The sequence below is a fragment of the Rutidosis leptorrhynchoides genome, chromosome 1 (genome assembly GCF_046630445.1).
Source record: "Rutidosis leptorrhynchoides isolate AG116_Rl617_1_P2 chromosome 1, CSIRO_AGI_Rlap_v1, whole genome shotgun sequence".
Lineage (NCBI taxonomy): Eukaryota > Viridiplantae > Streptophyta > Magnoliopsida > Asterales > Asteraceae > Rutidosis > Rutidosis leptorrhynchoides.
In genome coordinates, this window is record NC_092333.1 from 33605581 (window position 1) to 33625678 (window position 20098).

The 20098-nt window shown below is 31.4% G+C and overlaps 1 protein-coding gene across 1 annotated transcript; it reads right to left on the minus strand.

Moving 5' to 3' along the window:
- Window positions 1-1538: 1538 nt before the first annotated feature.
- LOC139856387 (WD repeat-containing protein DWA2) lies at window positions 1539-5632 on the minus strand. Its single transcript, XM_071845475.1, has 12 exons — window positions 5507-5632; window positions 5310-5393; window positions 5090-5222; window positions 4644-4755; window positions 3756-3855; window positions 3380-3507; window positions 2520-2589; window positions 2307-2395; window positions 2092-2137; window positions 1875-1948; window positions 1725-1798; window positions 1539-1645 (listed from the first exon to the last, which is right to left on the minus strand). Exons 1-12 carry the CDS (start codon window positions 5549-5551, stop codon window positions 1539-1541), a joined length of 1062 nt encoding a protein of 353 aa, XP_071701576.1. The 5' UTR covers window positions 5552-5632.
- Window positions 5633-20098: the final 14466 nt, after the last annotated feature.

The window sequence follows — 20098 nt, forward strand, 5'->3', positions numbered from 1 at the left end:
CGGATCCGGAACCGGTTCCGAAAAATCCGGACAAAAAAATCCGGTTTTTTTTTTCCGAATCCGGTTTTTTATCCGATTTGTGCATCTATAATTGGGAACCTAGTGCTTATTGACATATTTGGCATTGATTTTGTATTAACGTGATGGAAGGTACTTTTCTCACGGGGTAAGATGATTAGAAGGACTTGGTCTCACCACCTCTGACTAATTCGTACTTTAATATAATAGTAGTGGCGGACGTGGACGATGACTGTGCATAATAACCGTCGAGTTTCTAGAAGTGGGCGATTATTCATTTAACCCTACATCCTCACCTATTAATACCTCTCAATCGCCAAAGTTAAACTCACTCCACCCCAGAATTCACAACCATCTCACTCGACAATTGATCAACTCTTAAGAACACTCAATAGCGCTAACCACCCTGTTCAAAATCAACATTTCATATAAGGTTATTCACAGTTCCCAACCAGAGTATTAAAGTTATTTAACCTTACACTGCACTCGGTTTATTTTGGCTCGATCAGGGAACACACATTGTCATTTCAACAGCCGATCTAGAAGAAATGGAACAACTTAAGTATGAAAAACATGCATAGAGAAATGAGTTGATTGGTTAATAGGCAAGCCCACATAGGCACATACTAAGACCCGATGTTTGTGTTTGTGCAACATGGCCAAATAGCTAAATTTACGAATATACCCTTTGCAACTTCGAATGCAATAGTGTCACCTTTACTTCAATGAAATTAACAAGATATATGAATACAACTGTTATTGAATTGTAATAAGCTGTTATAACTTGAAAGCTACAACAGCAACACAAAGTTAAATGACTCGCATACATCAAAGGGATACTCCTCACCATTAGCAAAAGACGAATTGAAATTTGGTTGCTTACCAACTCATTAACAAAATTGAAACAAACAAAAATGATTAAACGGAGATACAACGTTTAACTAAGCACAAATGGATGTGCCAAGAGAAACCAACAATTTAAAAGCTAGTTTAAAGCACGGATGGAGCGGTGCTCCCATGACCAACAAGAATCAAGAGGTGAAATGTGATGTTACAATTTTCTACATTGATATGGTATGAATCATATAACAAAGACTCTGCATATGTAATGAGGAGATTCAGAATCTCACAAAAAGGACGATAAGTGATCAAGAAACTGCATCAAGGTATGGAGGGTGTCTTTACTTTCGAGGGAGATGCGGCTTTATCGACTCGACAGCTACCTGATTAGCATCAAGAACGCGATTTCAATATCATGATTAACCAAATTATACGCTTCTTACAAGTTACTACCACTTCATTAGTCTCTTCGACTTACGTCATGTATATATAAATCACACTTAAAGCATTAGAAAGGGACAAAAAGTCCTCGCAGGTCAACAAAATCTGGTTCTTTTGACCTGTACTAAAAGGATCCTACCCACACACATGACCCAATTTGATCTTGATACTAGGACGGGAGAAACACTTTCTTGGAAGCAGTAACGAATTCACATATTTTAGCATGCATGATACAACAATTATTGGATTGTCATTATCCCTAATATAAACAATGTAAAATATCTTACCCTCCCATCATAAGATAACGATGCAAATAACCAAGGTTCTCTAGAACTCCATGTTAGGCCTGTATTTTCATAGAATTTAGAAAGTTAAAACTCCATGAAATAAACAAAAGACACGAAGCAGAGTTAAGATTATATTACCATAAACACTGTCTTCATAGTCACTGTATGAATGGAGCAAGGACTCTGCCCGTCTAGCACTGGGTTTTGGCGAGCTGTAAACAAAATATATAAACAAATTATGGTAAGGGGGAAAATGTATAAATAAATTATGGTATGGAGGAAAAATACCTTTCAGATACTAAATCATCGTTGCTAGGAGGAGAGGCAAACCACAAGTTGACAGCCGAGTCTGTTCCTGCACTCTGCAAATGAATGCCATCAGCAGGTGTTAGTGCCCTGGGGGAAAGGTGAAATATATATAATATATATACAAATATATAAATAGAGAGAGAGAGAGAGAGAGAGAGAGAGAGAGAGAGAGAGAGAGAGAGAGAGAGAGAGATACAAGAATGAGTCCTTCATATTCGGGATTACTTCTAACAGCCCAAGTCCTGCCAAATTAAATGACACAGTTATATGTGTAAGCTGGTGATCAGACAATAAAAGATAAGAGAAAATGAGTGGGAACAGGTGTTAAGAGCTTAACCAATTACAGATAATTTTATTTCTTTTATTATTTACTTTTGCGAAAAATAACATAGCTACATCGTGCAATATTACCAGTGTGAATGCCCAGGGAGCTCTGCAACAGGGGCCTTTAACATTCTAAGATCCCATATATTTATACCAGATTCGTCTGCAGCTGTTACCTGTATTGTTTGTGAATTAATGACTATCCAATAAAAGAGTAAGATAACATGCAAAATTGATGACACTATATGGTAGTACAGAAGCATTATTAAAGTATGACTTAATGTGAATCAACATACTTACAAGCATATGTTTATTTTTGCTATCATAATCTATATCACGAACATGGGAGTACTCGATTGAATTTGTTTTCCTGTAAAGATAAAAGGAAGGATAATATATAAACTTCCAAAGGATCCCAAAAACCAAATGTTATCTAATATCATGACCAAGATGAAACGGCAGACACATATTGTGGTTGTCAACGGACACTATCATCCCTGTATACATTCATCTACTTCTAGAAACATCAAGAGCCCAATATACTCACTAATTTCTACGCATGTAAGAGCATCCAATTGCTTTATCAAGAGGATGGTAACATATAAATAGAACTGGTAGCTCCAACCCAATTATTCATAAATTTCATATTAAAATTTAAATTATGTTTTAACTCCGATGGGCGAATGTTAGAAAAATCAAGGAAATTAGGGAAAGTGTCAAATGGGTCACACCATTCGAACGTGTCAAATGGGTCACACCGTTCAAAAGTGTCAAATTCGGCAAAAGTGTACTTTTAGTGCATAAACTCTCCTAAATCATTTTATTCGTAAAAAGATAAGATTATGATTGAGACGGGAAATTAGGTGTTTCGAGTCAGCCCGACCCAACCCGATTCATACAAGAAATAACCTTTGTTAAAAAATAACCCACCTACGTATTTTGTCACCTCTACATATAGACATGAAGTAATTGCGATGGAATAGAAGTAGAGATTTCTACACACGGCTACAATATATACTTTTTTGTAGCCAGAATTCAATATCCTTCATGTAGATGCGTAAACATAGTTCTAGATAACTCATGGAAATCAAAAGTGGGGCATACTTCATTGCACATAAATAAATGGGGTAAAATAATTTAAAATCAAATGTGGAGCATACTTCATTGTGCGCAAGTCCCAGAATTGGATAGATGATTCAGAGGTTGATGCAACCACATTCACATCATGGGGATCCCATGCACCACCTGAAAGATGATGAAGCATCCCAGCTGACTCCTGAGATTGTACCTAAATATTGCAGCACAACCTTTATAAAGTTCACAATTGCCGTCTGGTAGTTGAAAACATACAATAATGAAAAATGTTCAAGAGACGATAAGCAAGAAAAATAGTTTGCTCGCATCTAGAACATAAAGAGCATCACAAATATGTGCATCATAAAGAGCATCCCTACTATTAGCTCATATCAGAGAGGTATCAACGTGAAGAGAGCAAAACTACATATCTGGATAAGTGTCCACAGAATCCTCTTATACCTGTGCGCTCTTCTTTGAAGAATCTAAATTCCAAAGAAAGATATTCTGCTCATCAATACTAATCAGCTTATCATGTCTTCCAGACGGCCACCAAAGCACACTGCCATATGTTTCGTTGATCAAATAAATGTTCCATGGAAAATAGAATACATCAAGTATGTGTATGTGGAAAAACATCTTTAAAATGTTTCAGAATTGTGATTTTCGAAAATATCAATCCATGATTCATAACCTCTGTATGTGATTTAGTTAACTGAAGGAATAAAGAATCAACATCATCCTTCCCATATTAATAAAAACTGAAACTGAAATTTTAAGTTTCATTAGACTTCAAATTATAAGATAAAATCCTTTATGAAGGTTTGAGAGGGAATGAATCTGACGTTTACCCAAGTACAATTCACTGAATGTAGTACAGTATAAGAAATGTCAATCAAGTAACACCAAGAACACAGATTCGATACAACTTCAGTTGTAGAAGCAATGCCGTAAAATCTATAGAAACCGTTCAGGTTTTAGAGAACAATTCATTGTTTACACAAACTTCAAATAAGACACGTAGTATTTTGAAGGTTGCAGGTTCCCTAGATTTAATTATGTAAGCCAACCAGCTGTATGTCAGCAACTATCAATATTCCATAAATAAGAATCATAAGAAATTTACAGAAGATTAAAACTTCATGGGCGTTTTTTATAGTAGACCAAAATGAAGGGCATCAAACTGATCACGAGAATTTCAAATATAAAATTACACATTGATACACTAGAAGTTCTAATATCATTAAAATTTCATCAATCAACATCTATGTGATATATATGCCACTACTACATGTGAGGATACGAAAGAAGAAAACAGATACTGCGAGCCTTGAGATAAACATAACTCACCACTTAATCTTTGAACTATGTGCATCAAGAGAAGCAATACATTCCAACTGAGGAGAATTTGACTGGCCATATAATTCAGGGATCTGCCACACGGCCGCTTCATATGATTCACCTTTAACAACACAGATTAAATTAAAGCTTTTACACAACTATACCTCTCAAAGAAAGTATACATAAAGCAACTTGGGTTATGTAGGCTTTGAACGTATAAATATTGTCATTTTACACTCATGCCACTCCTAACAGGGGTATAGTGATATAATGTAGTGTTATAAAAGATAAGTTCGCATCTCAGATAAGTTCATCTAAAATCTCGTCTCAGATCCCATAGCAGGCTACTTTAACTAACTCATTTACTTCTAATTACACTGAAATCGAACAATTATTCACAATTGTAATGAACCATATACAGATTATAAAATCACAACAATAAACCAATGATTTACCAGAAGAGAAAACCGTTGAAAAGATGCGTTGATCAAACGGACAGGAAGCAAGGTCCCAAATCTCATTTGGATGTGAAAATAAACCCTCACAAACAAGTTCAGTACCACCAGATGAAAGTCTAATCAAATGCACCTAAGATAAAAATGAGATACAATTCAATCACATATAAACCCTTAACAGCACATAATTTTTCAATCTGAGATCAGATAAAATAAAAACCTCATTTTCTTCTTTGAGATTGAGAGTACCGGTGAGAAAACTAGTGTGATCTGTATCGGCTTTCACATCAGAAATACATCTTGCCTGTAATGAAATCAGAAATTGAGGAAATGTATATGGATTTGATATGAATATATAGATGAATTATTGTTTTGAATGTAGATTGATTGAAATTAGGGTTAGTTGAATTAACCTACCTGATATTTCAGACCGTAACCGATTCCAGTTGATCCTCCTTGCATTTGAAAAACAAATTCCGCTAAATACGATTTGAAATTAGCGTTGAAGATGTGGAGTTTCAGCTGATGAAGATGTTGATATTTATGGAGTGACGACTTTGCATACGAGTACTATTTTCGACATAATTTATATATATATATATATATATATATATATATATATATATATATATATATATATATATATATATATATATATATATATAAATTGTGGTAAATGGTGTCAATATATCATTGGCTAATACCAAACGTTAACAGTACCTACTATTAACACCCAATTCCTCGCATAGCCCGACCCATTTTCCTTTTAACCCTAATAACATATCCTTAAATCGATAGTTTAATCTAAGTCTAATACTCCGTTCCATTGCCACACACTCCTCCCATTCTCTTCCACCCTCACCACTCCCAGAAGCTTATGTCAACTCTACACCGGCGCCGTCCTCACCATCACCACTATCTCCACCAACGCCATCATTGTCAGCATCGCCACTTCCTTCTCTTTCACCAATAACCATCACCCCAACGTCTTTGTCTTCGCCGTCGTCCCCGGCTCCGGCCTCCTCTCACCAATAGAGTTTCCAGATTTCCCGATGATAACGACCCACGAATTAGTTGATATTTTTTGCTTCAAAATGAAACCCCCAGAGGTAACAATCATATTTATGTTTTAAGCATATGTTTTTGAAAGTTGTTTTTTACTCCGTATGTGTTTATTATTTTCTTTAATTTTATTGAAAGATTTGCAGGTGTGTTGGTTTGCAGTTATTTGTAGTTTTATTTTTTGTTTGGTTTATATTTGTATTATTATTATTATTATTGTTTTGTAGTCTTTGGTCCTCATTTTCTATTTTCTTTTCACACAACGATAATAGAATGTCGACTTGGAACAAAAGTTAGGGGTTTTCCAGATAATTAGCCCTTAAGTTCTATTTTGGGGGTATTGATGAAGATGCACAGAAGGTGTTCGACAATTTGCCTCAGTCAAAGTTTCTTTGATTTTTAAGCTATTTATACAATTTTTTTTGTTCAATACTAAATTTTTATTGAATGTCAGGATTGATGATCTTCATAGTTTTGAAAAAATGTTAATTCTTGAGAAAAAAGGTTAATACTTTACTTTTAATGAGAAAATGAATTAGTACAATATTTTGATTGTAGGGATAAGCTTAACCAGAGAGATCCTATCATAGTTGGTAAGTTAATTTGCTTTACAAATCATTGATTGAGTTTGTGAATTGGACTTAAAGTTGACATTTTCTCCCAAATTACCCTCAAGTGTTGTATGATCCTGGAATTTTTATGGTAAATTATTTTGTTAATTATGTACTTTTTAAAACTTATTTACAATTTACAATTCTAAAGTGTAACTTTTGTTGGCTAAAATATAATTCTTTTAAAAGATAGGTCAACCAACGCTCTGAAAATCACGTATGCATTGTCTTATGTCGAACGTACTTATTTTCTGCTAATAAATGGCTAATAGGGAAATGATTTTTATCACACAATTTTGATTTTTGTATGTTATGATGCCATGTTTGCATAACTTGACAGTGAATCATAGTACGAATAAATATGATTGTCTAATGGTGCCAAGTTATACCCATAACATAAACTTGGGTTGTGTATGTTTTATTTGGGCAAATTTTAAATGATATCCGAAGGGGTTGTTTTGTAGAAATGGTTTGTTATAAATTATGGTTAATTTGATTTTGTAGTGAGCTTCAAACTTAAGCCCTCAGAGAGGCAATTACTCAGTTCTTGCTGATGCGAAGGAGAAGAAATGCAACCTTACTGAGACCATTGAACTCCAGATTGGTTTGAAAAACTATGATCCATAGAAGGATAAGTGTTTCAGTGGTACTGTGAACCTGCCACACATTCCTCGACCTAAGCTAAAGGGTTGTGTGCTTGGAGATGCCCAGCATGTTGAGAAGGTAAGTGTTTAGATGTTGAGTTTTTCTTTGATTTAACTTTTTAAGAAAATATTTAAGTATTTGATGTAAACATGTAATGATCAAATTATACATGGTTGAATGTGACATTTTAGGATTAATACTTTGCTTAATTTGAAGGTTACAATGGTTTAAAACATTGTCTAATTTACAATCTTCATCTTATGTCAGATAGACATGTGAAAAGTGTGTTCTTTTTTTGTATTCTGGTCAGATTGATTTTTAACATTGCATGATTTAGTACAACGAAAAATGTGTTATATTATGTACTGTAATGACAGGTTAAAAATTGGACCAACTCAGTCGACATACAGGGAAATGCACAATGACATTATCATGGAGGTTGTGTTGTGGATTGAAAAGCAGGTTTGTCACCCTTCGAAGCTATCAACAATTCAATTATTATTATTATTATTATTATTATTATTATTATTATTATTATTATTATATATATATATATATATATATATATATATATATATATATATATAATCAAGAGATAAACACTTTTTTGGGGGAAAGTGGGGGAAAGTAATTTTTTTCGTTATCCTTTCCATGCTCATTAACTACAACTATCACTCTATATTATCTAAGTACAGTTTCTGAAAAAGTAAGTTTCGGCTTCGATTTATGCTACTAGCATGCAACTTAGTTTTAATACGGTTTGTCGATTATGCTAGTTATTAAAAAGTGCTATCCATCTACACTAATTATAGCTATATATAAAAGAAACAAACTGCGTTCTCATGCGAAACGCTGTAATGATATGAAAATTACATAAGATGCTCATTTTAAATTGGTTGTCATAATAAACTGTTCAACCATACCTTCACAATAAATGGGTATCGGAGGTAATATACATGAGGATGTTACTATGTAGATGACAATGACACCGGGACTATAAAGACAAAAGAGTAACAACTTCGGGTGAGCCTAAACAACACACTAGCTCTATTTTTTATCTCGCATAATGTAGTTCATCTGATATTCCTGATCCTTTTTGTAGTCTGTCTTTTATGTTGAGTTGTCATTAGTATTACAAAAGGACCAACTAAGTGTAAGCAGCCTATAGTTTTTAAAGTTTAGTCGCCATATTGAGAATGACAAAAATTTACTCATACAAAGGGTAGTTGACTGGATGCAATTGGAAGGAATTTACTTCTATTCTATTTTGATTTACTCTTAACCTTTTCTGAATAGACTTTAATGTTGAATTTCTTACTACTTTTATAAATGATAAAATTGATTACGGTTACTACCAGGAAAGAAGTAATTATTGAATTACAAGAACTGTAGTTAGTGGATTTACATACGACATTGAGATTTTGTTCTGGTCTTTTACCTACTTAATAATATTCTTCGTCCATTCCAGAAGAAATTTTTCTATCAGGGTTGGAATACATATGTTTTGCATTTGAGTTTGTGAATTTGGAATGCGTTTGGTGTTAATAGTGTTTAAATCTTAGATTAGTATTATAACATTAAGTATTACAATAATTAATATGTTATTTTTGTTGAATATGGTAAATGGTAATGGGTACATTGAGGTGAAGCTCATGGTATATGAATATTCTGGTACTATTGCAGATTACAATAGGATAATGAGAAGGCTTTGAAGACTTATGATCCTCGAATCAATTTGCTACATTGATGGTGATGAAGACACTTTGAGGTACAGAGGTTACCTAATTGTGGGCCACACTTTCTGGTGTTTGTGTAAGCTCTTTCATAGTCTACTTTTTACCTGTCTTGACATTGAAACTTATAGTAGTAGTGTACGCAGTAGTTTGAGGTGTTAAAAGATCTATTGGGAAAGCTATCGGGTTAGCCTTCAGTTACACGTTTCTACTACTCTGTTATACACAGAATCTTAGATTAAGATAATAGTATCATCGATTTATGGTTGTTCAAACCCGCAGCGCAGCGCGGGCTACCAACCTAGTTTAATTTAATACTCTAGTAGTGTTCAGAGTAATAACCGACTATATGTTTGTTAAATTATGTGCGGTAAAAAAAAATTATACAGTACTCTTCTTGGTGTGGGTGTGGATAAACATAAGAGTGCTTCTAATGGTGACAACTTAATCTTTCAGAACTACTGCTACATCAGCGTCACACCAGTATTTTTTTCAGGACTAAACACTTCCAACAGTGATACCTTTTTTCAAAAAATTTTAACTACTTTTCAACTAAATTAAAAATATTTTTATTATTATTAATTACATTAAACTACATCTAATCTAAAACCTAAAAATTAATTTGATTAATTATTAAAAAGATCAAATAAAACAAATATGTACTCCGTAAAGTAAAGCTTAAACACAAACAAAAAACTCAACAATACAGCTAGCATATTTTGGTAGACCTCACTATTAAATAAAAAATTAAAAAAATATTGTTGCCTTTATCTTCATCTTCTGCAGCAACAACAACAACAAAGCTCAATACCATATAATTAGTGTATGAGGGAGGTGAGATGTAGACAATCCTTCCTCTATCCTATAATAAAGACAAGTCATTTCTCCACCCAGAGTGAAAACACTCAAAAGTAGATAAAGTCATCTCTCTATTCGAACGACGGATAGAGAGATTGCTTCCAAGTGGACCTCCGGCCAATACATATGAATTTTTTTTTTAAAAATAAATATAATTAAAAATAAAATTGAGACGCCATGAAAATAGTAAAATCAAATTTTCAAGGGTTTTAAATCCTGCTGATGTGCTAGCGGAGGTGTACGAAATACTATTATTGTTTACTACGAAATACGACGAAATATTACACAAGTTGTATTTATTTATTTATAGAATGGGATATACCTAAACCTTGCTACAACACTTATAGGCAGTGTACCTAATCGTAAAGTAGTGTAGTTTTTAATAAGTCCGGTTCGTTCCACAGGGAGCTGGTTGATTACGTACTATATTTTTAACAACTATATTTATATAAAATATATATAATTATATATAGTAATATTATTATTATAAAAGGGGGGTTTTACCTTTTAATGACCGGTTTGTCAATTTTAAATAAAGCCAAAGATAAATGACGATAATTAAAATGTACGATGAGAAATACAATAAAAGAATTATGCTTATTTAAACTTCCGTAATCATGATGTTTGACGTTTTGATTTTAATTTATTACTCTGGGTTAATTGTCCTTTGTCCTGGATTATTTGATACCTATCTGGGTTTTGCCCATAATAGTCCATCGGTCATAATTATAAAATGCTCGTCAAATTAACCTTATTCCCGAAGTCCAATATTCCAACTAATTAGGGATTCGAACTGTAACAAGGTTTTAATACTTTGTTAATAATTACACCAGGTTATCGACTGCGTGTAATCCAAGGTTTAAATACTTTGTTTACAATTACACTAATTATCCTTGTATGTAATCCACCCATGTTTTAATTAGACCATGATACATTAATTTATTCACTTGGCCATAATGAATAATCAATTACCCAATCCAATTGATTAATTAAATGATTGTAAACGATGTCGTATAAACGTCACTAAATAGGACATTCGTAATCAATTTAATAATTATTAGATTAAATAATTTGAAGATAGGTTCGATAGGTTCCAATGAGTTGTCATTCAATTAGACAATACCCCCCACCTATTAATAGTCCAATGTCCACAAGTGTCGGTCTTTTGTCTAAACCCGAATTATGGTACAAAAACCAATAACCCCGTCTTAATATTTAGCTCAACATCACGATTACTTCGGCTCAAATAAGCATAATAATAACTTAGTTACGAGACATTAATTTAAAAAAGAAAGAACATAGCTTACAGTGGTTATTAATCGCGTAGCGTTACACGGACAGAGTTTCAACTTTAAAACCCATAAAACATTTCTTACAATAACCCAATTATTATTAATCTTGACTTAAACTTAATATTATAAATAATAAATATAAATATAGTTTACAGAAAGAAAGAAAGAAGAGTGTGAAGGTGTGTATCATTCGGCCAGAAAACTTGCAATTTATAGAACCTGGCCTGCCTCTTGCTCCCATGCGAGCGCATGAAATTCGCTCTTCCTGGCCATGCAATCGCATGGCCAGCTGTACCAGCTCACATTTTTGATTAAAAACGTGGGCGGCTTGATTTATTTATTATATAATATAATATATATAATTTTATATAATTATATATATATTATATTATATTCTTGTGCAATGTTGACTTGTAATTTTAGGCCCGTTGACTCGCGCATTGATGCTCGGTTTATGTCTCGGTTCCGAATTTTCGAACGTCCTTTCGTACATTTAGATATCTTGTACTTTGCGTTCCGCGGCTTGTAATTTGCACAAAAAAATATTTTCTTTAACTCCCAAAATCCGCGCAAGTCTTTAACTCACTTTTAGTGGCACTTTTTAGTGCACTATGGCTTTAGTGGCACTTTTCAAGCTTTAGTGGCACTTTTTCTTCAATTCTTTAATCTTCGTGCTTCGTCTTCACATTTATTTATTTAAACGATTACAACTTAAAAATAGAATAATTACAACTAAAAACTTTACATATTGGGATGATATTGCGACTAAATATATGTTCATTTGGAGCACTTGAACGTTGCTTGTCCTCAAGCAATACGGAACTTGAAATAAAACAAACTTCACTCCAATCACTTTTTTATTCTCACACTTTGTACAGCAGTGATTTTGATACGGCGTTATAAACAATGATAGTAACGATGTGGTTTACAGTCTCACATGACTATGAAAATTTAGTTCCTTTAAGGAAATTGGATCTTTATGAAAACATTTGATCTTTTGAAAATTCATTCTAGCTTTTACCCTAGATAAGTTTTCCGGAATATCCCTTCACCGGTGTTTGCAAAATGTTTTTGTGAGTTTTGTGGGTTTCAGATTTTAAAATTTTAGCTCAAAACTTGTGGTTTTGTGTCACCCACTTGCTAACCTTGTATTAGGAAAGCACACGTCCAGTTTACTTGTCCCGTATATTACCTTTCAGTAAACTACCGTCCGGTTGTAAAGGAAAGCGTTGAACAAGCAAATGTTAAGGCAATGTCTAATGACATCCAGCTGTTCATGGTCCACAACGTGTCGGATGCAATTATTATCCTTTGTAGGAGAAATAGTAAAGATTACCCTATAGTTTTTCGGTCTGGCACAAAGTCCTGTCTTCGACCATGCTATGCAACCACCATTCTTACGGTTGACACCTATTTTGTTCAGGTGACCTAATGAATTCCAGGTGAATTCCTAGAATTTTACGTTCAATGGTAATGAATGTATTAAAAATAGGTTTTCAGAAAACAAATCAGTTTTAATTTGATCAAAATATTTTCTCGTTCAAGCTCGAGTTTAGATATCATTGAATTCCATGAGTTTGTAATTCTCAATCTTTAAAGTCAATATCAAGGATTGAGTCATATTAGTCTTAAAAGCTCATTTTTAATCTTTAAGGAGATTATCCTTTCTGAGGGTCTGATTCATTAGTCTTATCAAGCTAATTTGTACGGCGCCCTCCCCATTTTACGAGACAGATCCTCTCATGGTTAGGATAAGTCTGACCACTTTGCGACCCTGTTTGATGCTGAGGTCCGTGGATTTCCTGCTGATTTTAGAGATGACTTTTCTAGATTTTTCGTCAACCTACAGCTGGTCTGGACGACAACTTCCTGACCTAAATCAAGAAGCGCGTGTCTTTTTCGGAAGACTTTACTTCCTTCATTTCTTTCTCCGGAAGACTTTACTTCCTTTTAAATCAAGTGGCACATTTCCTTCAAATATATTATAATAAATCGGGTAAAACTGATTAAAATCGTCCAAAACAAAAGTACTTTCAATTATTTGTACAAAAATATGTGATATGTGATTTAAATAACTTGGTAAATTTTTCCTACACTTGGCTTTTATATTTCTTTTTTTTGCCTTTTTATTCTCTTCTATTCCATTTTAAATGAATTCAAGCGTTTTAAGCTGTTTCTCAATTTATGTCCTTTCCGAGGTAACAATAATTTCAGTGTTAATACCTAGTTTTATTGTTCATAAATATGTATAAACAAGATTTTGAATTCATTGATTTGAAAATTACTCTTAAAATTTTTACTAGAAGTGGGTAGTCAGTATATAAGACTAGGGTTGTTCTTTATTATCAGAGAGCACTAGATTCTAATACAACTACTGCTTTACTAGTAAAATTTAACGGTGGCTATTAAACCAAGTGTATAAGTCAAATGTTTAAAACCCGAAAGAATTTAATCCCTTCCCCACACTTGAGATCTTGCAATGCCCTCATTTGCAAGAAATCAGTAAAAATTTAAATTCATGAGGGTGATTAGTGTAGAAAAGTGATTAAAAATACCCAGTTTGTAATTACTAAGCTCGTCGAATGATAGATGGCGCGTCTCATCGTTCATTCCTTTTGTTGTAATTTCACATATGTTTTGCGTCTTATCGTCAAAATTAGTAGCTTTTGCTGAACTTAATGTCAGTCTTTGAAAGTGCTCTGTTTTACCCTGTTTTATATAAGATAAACTACAAACATATATATATATATATAATTTTTTTTGGCATACTTTAGATCAATAATATTAAAATAATGATAATAAAATTTTTCACCCCGCCTTCGGGTAAAGTAATTTCAGTTCCATGACCTAGTCTTTAACTTACGACGAATTTTAGAAATCAAATTTTTTTTAAACTTAATGAAATAAAGTAAATTTTGTTTTTAAATTCACATTAAACTTAAATTTAAAAAGTATTAATTTTATACAAAACCTACAACAACAAAAAAAATTTCAGAATGGAGGGAGAAAACTAGTTCTTTAGTGTCTGCTAGTGGAAAAGACCAATCGAATTTCATTCTCGGAACTACACGAGAACAGAACAACTAACTCTAGACAACATTATTTCTTAGAACATTTGAATCTCCCCATACTTAGGTAGCTGTGGTGTCGAAATTGTGATTATCTTCATTGTCAATTTCTTTTGGACCATAATCAACTTGCATATCTGTGACTTTTGCTTTAAGCCATTGGTCGGATTCCTGTGTAATATCCACAAATTCAACTAGTTTCGCCTTTTCTTTAGGCGATAGATTGGATACTAACCGGTTACATAACTTAAAGTTCCCCTTGGTTCTAGCATCGAGAATCCGTTTAATAAGTTTCTTCATTGAACTACTAATAACGGGGTCATTTAATTTTGTATCAACAACAGGGTTCTTTGTTATCAGGTCATCATTAGGTGTTACTTCATTTTCCCCATACTTAGGCATTTTATTATTGCTAAGCACTACCGTTGGAGTTGGTAAAATAATAAGGTTCTTACCAATCATTTTTATTGGTTTAACGGTTTTGGTTGGTGGAGATTTAGACTTTCGAATCATAAAGGTGATCGATTTGTCACCATCACTAAGTGTCATTCTACCCTCTCTTATGAAACGCCCCGTCCTAATCCATCCGGACGAAGTCCACATCGATTATAAACGATTCACAATAGTTGGTTACATCGCGAGGTACTTGATCTCTATATGATACATTTTACAAGCATTGCATTCGTTTTTGAAAAGACAAACTTTCATTACATCGAGAGTTGACAGCAGGCATACCATTTCATAATATATCCATCTATAATTGACTTAATAATAATATTGATGAATACAACGACTTGAATGCAACGTCTTTTGAAATATGCCATGAATGACACCAAGTAATGTCTCTAATATGAGTTAATGCACGACGGAAGATTTCTTTCGTACCTGAGAATAAACATGCTTTAAAGTGTCAACCAAAAGGTTGGTGAGTTCATTAGTTTAACATAAATAATCATTTCCATCATTTTAATAGACCACAAGATTTTCATATTTCCATTTCTCATAAACATACGTCCCATGTATAGAGACAAAAAATATCATTCATATGGATTGAACACCTGGTAACCGACATTCACAATATACATTTAAGAATATCCCCATCATTCCAGGATCCTCCTTCGGACATGATATAAATTTCGAAGTACTAAAGCATCCTGTACTTTGGATGGGGCTTGTTGGGCCCAATAGATCTATCTTTAGGATTCGCGTCAATTAGGGTGTCTGTTCCCTAATTCTTAGATTACCAGACTAAAAGGGGCATATTCGATTTCGATCATTCAACCATATAATGTAGTTTCAATTACTTGTGTCTATTTCGTAAAACAGTTATAAAACAGCGCATGTATTCTCAGTTCCAAAAATATATATTGCGAAAGCATTTAAAAAGGGAGTAATGAAACTCACGCATATAAATATTGTAAAACAGTTAATAAAGCATTTGCATGTATTCTCAGCCCAAAAACGTAAAGAGTAAAAGGGATCAAATGAAACTCACCTAATGTATTTTGTAGTAAAAATACATATGACTATACTGAATAATGCAGGGTTGGCCTCGGATTCACGAACATATATCAATTATTTATATTAATACACATAATATCAATTAAACAAGTTTATATATTATTATTTTTATAAAAGTCTTACATAAATTTCTAGTATATACTTTGTTTGTATGTATCTTAATTTGTTTATCCAAACAGTAGTTCTATTATACTACTTTATTATTAGAGAAAAATAAATAATGATAAAAACATTACTAATATACATATATTAATAATAATCCTATTAATGATAACAACAATGTTATTAATAATAGTATTTGTAACAATATTAATTTTACTTGTTTATGGTAGTCTTGATATTACTGATTTACTAATAATAATAATAATAATAACTTTGTAAAAAAAATATTTATATTAATAAAGATATTGTTAGTAATGATACCTTTGTTATATAATAATAATAATAATACTAATAGTTACAAAAGTGATATCAATACTAAAAGTAATGAAAATAATGATAACTCGTATTATTTTCATAATAATAATAATAACAATAACCCTAATCATAATAATAATACTAATACGATTTTTAATGATAATAATAATAGTATTCGTACTTGTATTTATAATCCTAATAAATGAAAATTTGTATTATCATACTTTTATTAGTAATCATAATATTAATGATTAAATTTTTACAATACTTGATAATAATAATAATTCTAATACTTATTGGTAATAATAATAATAACCTTTATGATAAGTGTAATAATAACAATAAGAATATCAATCATAATAACAATACAAATAATAATAATAATAATAATAATAATAATAATAATAATAATAATAATAATAATAATAATAATAATAATAACAATAGTAGTAATAATAATCAAATTAAAACTTGGAAACTACCTCAAAATTCGGGATAAAAAGAAGTCTTAGCCGGGTCTTGAACCCGAGACCCCTCGGTTACACCAACACCCCTACACCATCCAAGCAAGTTTTGTTTTTCTGTGTTAAACCCCAACTAAATACATATGTCCCGATTAAAAATCAGTTTCCTTTTCTTCTTCTTCCTCACCAATAATAAACCAAACGACCACAATCCAGTTACACAATTAAAGTTGTTTTAATCTTGAAACTTAAATATAAAATACATATAATAAATCTCTTTTGTTTTTAAAAAAATAAAAAAAATAAAAAATGGCCTGCTGTAACAGCGACGGTATAACAAAAAAGAAACAAAAAATTGATTTTGATTTATGGGCGGTTTTAGACAAAAGTTATAAAACAAATTATGTTGCCAATCGATCCTAGGAATGTTTGGAATCTTCAATTGAATTTTATCTACAACAGACAACTCGAATTTGGATCAAGAACAATGGTTGACTTTTTAATTTTAAAAGTTTGACTCCAAAATTGGAATTCGATAGAACGAATTAGGATTTGAAACTCTACAGGTAGTTTATATAAACGATTCCTAACAACATTGTATTAACAGATTTTGAAATTTTGTTCGTACTCAAAATATGGTAAAAAAAATGAAACACAGAGTGTGTCGAGCTTTTAAAAAAAAATAATGAACTTAACTGATTTAACAATTATCGGTGGTTTGCATTTGATATTGAAAATATAAAGTGGAATGAGTTTATTAAAACCGCTGAGTATTTACTTGATTTATATCCAGAGATGTCGACTTGAATTTCTAATTACGAACAGAAATAATAATAAAAAAAAGATGAAAACAACCCTCAACAGATTTTGTTTGCTTGCAAGACTAAATGTGTTTGATCGTACCAACTTGCAGATATAAAAACGATTCATAGAACAGTTGAATATGATAGGAACTGAATTTTTAATTCACTTAGGGTTAAATACGTTTATATATTTATTTATAAATAAATATAATTGTCTATTATATAAATATATATTTGTATATGTGTTTTTATATATGTATATCTGTATTATATATCTATATATATACGTGTGTTTATATAAATCTGTTTATATCTATTTGATTATATATAATTCATAAACTTTAATATTTATAATGTTATTAATAATAAAATACTAATACTAATAATGACTATAATAAATTTATTATTAAAATTTCAAAATACTAATAAAAATAATATTAATGATAGTAATATCAATAATAATAATAATTGTATTAATACTAATTATAAATAATAGTAATATTAAAAAATTCATAAAATGGATAATCTTAATAAGTTCACTAATAACCATCATAATAACACAATAACAATAATATGCTTATTAATACTAATAATAATATAATACTACTCATCATAATATTGTTGATAATAATAATATTAATAATAATATAATAACTTATATCAAATTTCATATACACCTATATATCTGTATTTTAAATATATAATGAATCATAATGACCTTAATTATACAAATTTTAATATCTATATTAATTAAACAGATAATAATAACAATGGAATTAATGCTGATAATTAACTAATGTTAGTAATAATACTTGTACATGTCAAATTTCATATATACATTATATAATAATATTAATGATACCAATATTGATAATAATAGTGAAATTAATGGTAATGCAATTAATATTACAAATATATTACGGTCAATTATATAACTTATAGAATCTTTAATATTTAAAATTTATAATATATATAATATTACTTATGTACAGCATTTGTTTATACATGTATATTTACATATTTATTTATACACAAAAGTTCGTGAATCGTCGAGAGCAGTCGAAAGTCAATTGATTTCATGTAATCAGTTTCAAACATTTAGAGACTTCAACTTTACAGACTATGCTTATCTTGTCAGAAACATTAAATCATATAAAGATTAAGTTTAAATTTAGTCGGAAATTCCCGGGTCATCACAGTACCTACCCGTTAAAGAAATTTCGTCCCGAAATTTGAGTGAGGTCGTCATTGCTAACAATAAAAATGTTTTCATGACGAATATGGGTTGATAAATAAAATTTTATCATCATTGAGTAATGTAGATAAAATTATTCGATTATTCGAAGAGTACGAATGAAGCTATCACAAAATAGTGCAATGAAAGGATAAAGATTTGTCTTAACTTTTGACAGAGTCGGGGTTGAATTTAGAAAATAAGGTGCGCCTTAACTTTTGACATTGTTTTGGTAGAATTTCGGAATTTAAGGGATTTAAAAGAAAATCTTCGAAATCTAAAAGATTTGATTCTGCGGCGAATAAGAAAATTAAGATTTCTATAATTAAATACCGGGATCTGCCTCGATTACTCTGTCTGATTTTTCCATTATAAATCAAACTCTTCCGTTTCATTATTCTCACCATTCCTATACTTTCTTTCTTAGTCCATACATCCAAAAGATTGTGAAATGCTTAATCCAGTTCTAATCTTTGTCCTTATTCTTACTATCATAACAATCATTCTCCTTTTCCAACTTCCACCCGAGAAATCTGCTTACTTCTACTTTGCTCTTGGGGTTATAGTGCTTTTAATTCTCCCGTGTCTTTATGTTGCGATAAACATTGATATACACGGTTTGTAATTTATGCATTATTATCGGGCTTTATATCTCTCCTTATATTTCAATGTCCCCCTTTCTGTTTCCTATAGTCATTGTCATCCATAGTTAATACTCCCTCCTATTTGCTGCGATTTATACTCCAATTTCTATTTCAGAGCTTTGTCCCTTCGTTTCTTCTTCTGGCAATTTGGCATCTCTTGTAATGGTCCAGAATTCGCAGATATAAGTTTCAGAATGAACATTATTAATGTTCTAAATAAGAAGGAACGTAATAGCACGATTTGATTTGTCAAATTACCAGATTCACTGAGAATAGAACTATCAAGAATATACTTTCTTGATATGTTCAGAAGTTAAGCAGAATGACATAGTTATGTAACATGGCACATGATGACGGTATGTTCTGTGAATCATCACGTTCCATTAGAAACTCAGCATGAATTACTGTAATATAATCACGTTGATCAAGTGTCATTATATTATACTAACTCATGCATCAATTTCTAACACTACTTCAAAATCATTCATAATTTAAACTTGAAGGTTTACAGAATATAGAAACTAACAGTTTCTATATGATGTAACACTGATAGCACGAAGAGATTAATGATTTCATATAAGATTATTTATGAAAATATATTCAGAAATATCGAGAATATTTATAATGAAAGATACGATAATATCTCGGAATATCTAA

Bases quoted from the DNA above. Each gene is read 5' to 3' on its own strand.
- LOC139856387 (XM_071845475.1), bottom strand. From the start codon at position 5,551: ATGCAAGGAGGATCAACTGGAATCGGTTACGGTCTGAAATATCAG. The intron at 5,394-5,506 runs GTAGGTTAATTC...ATTTCATTACAG, and splicing joins GTTACGGTCTGAAATATCAG to GCAAGATGTATTTCTGATGT. The intron at 1,646-1,724 runs GTAATATAATCT...ATGAAAATACAG, and splicing joins CTATGAAGACAGTGTTTATG to GCCTAACATGGAGTTCTAGA.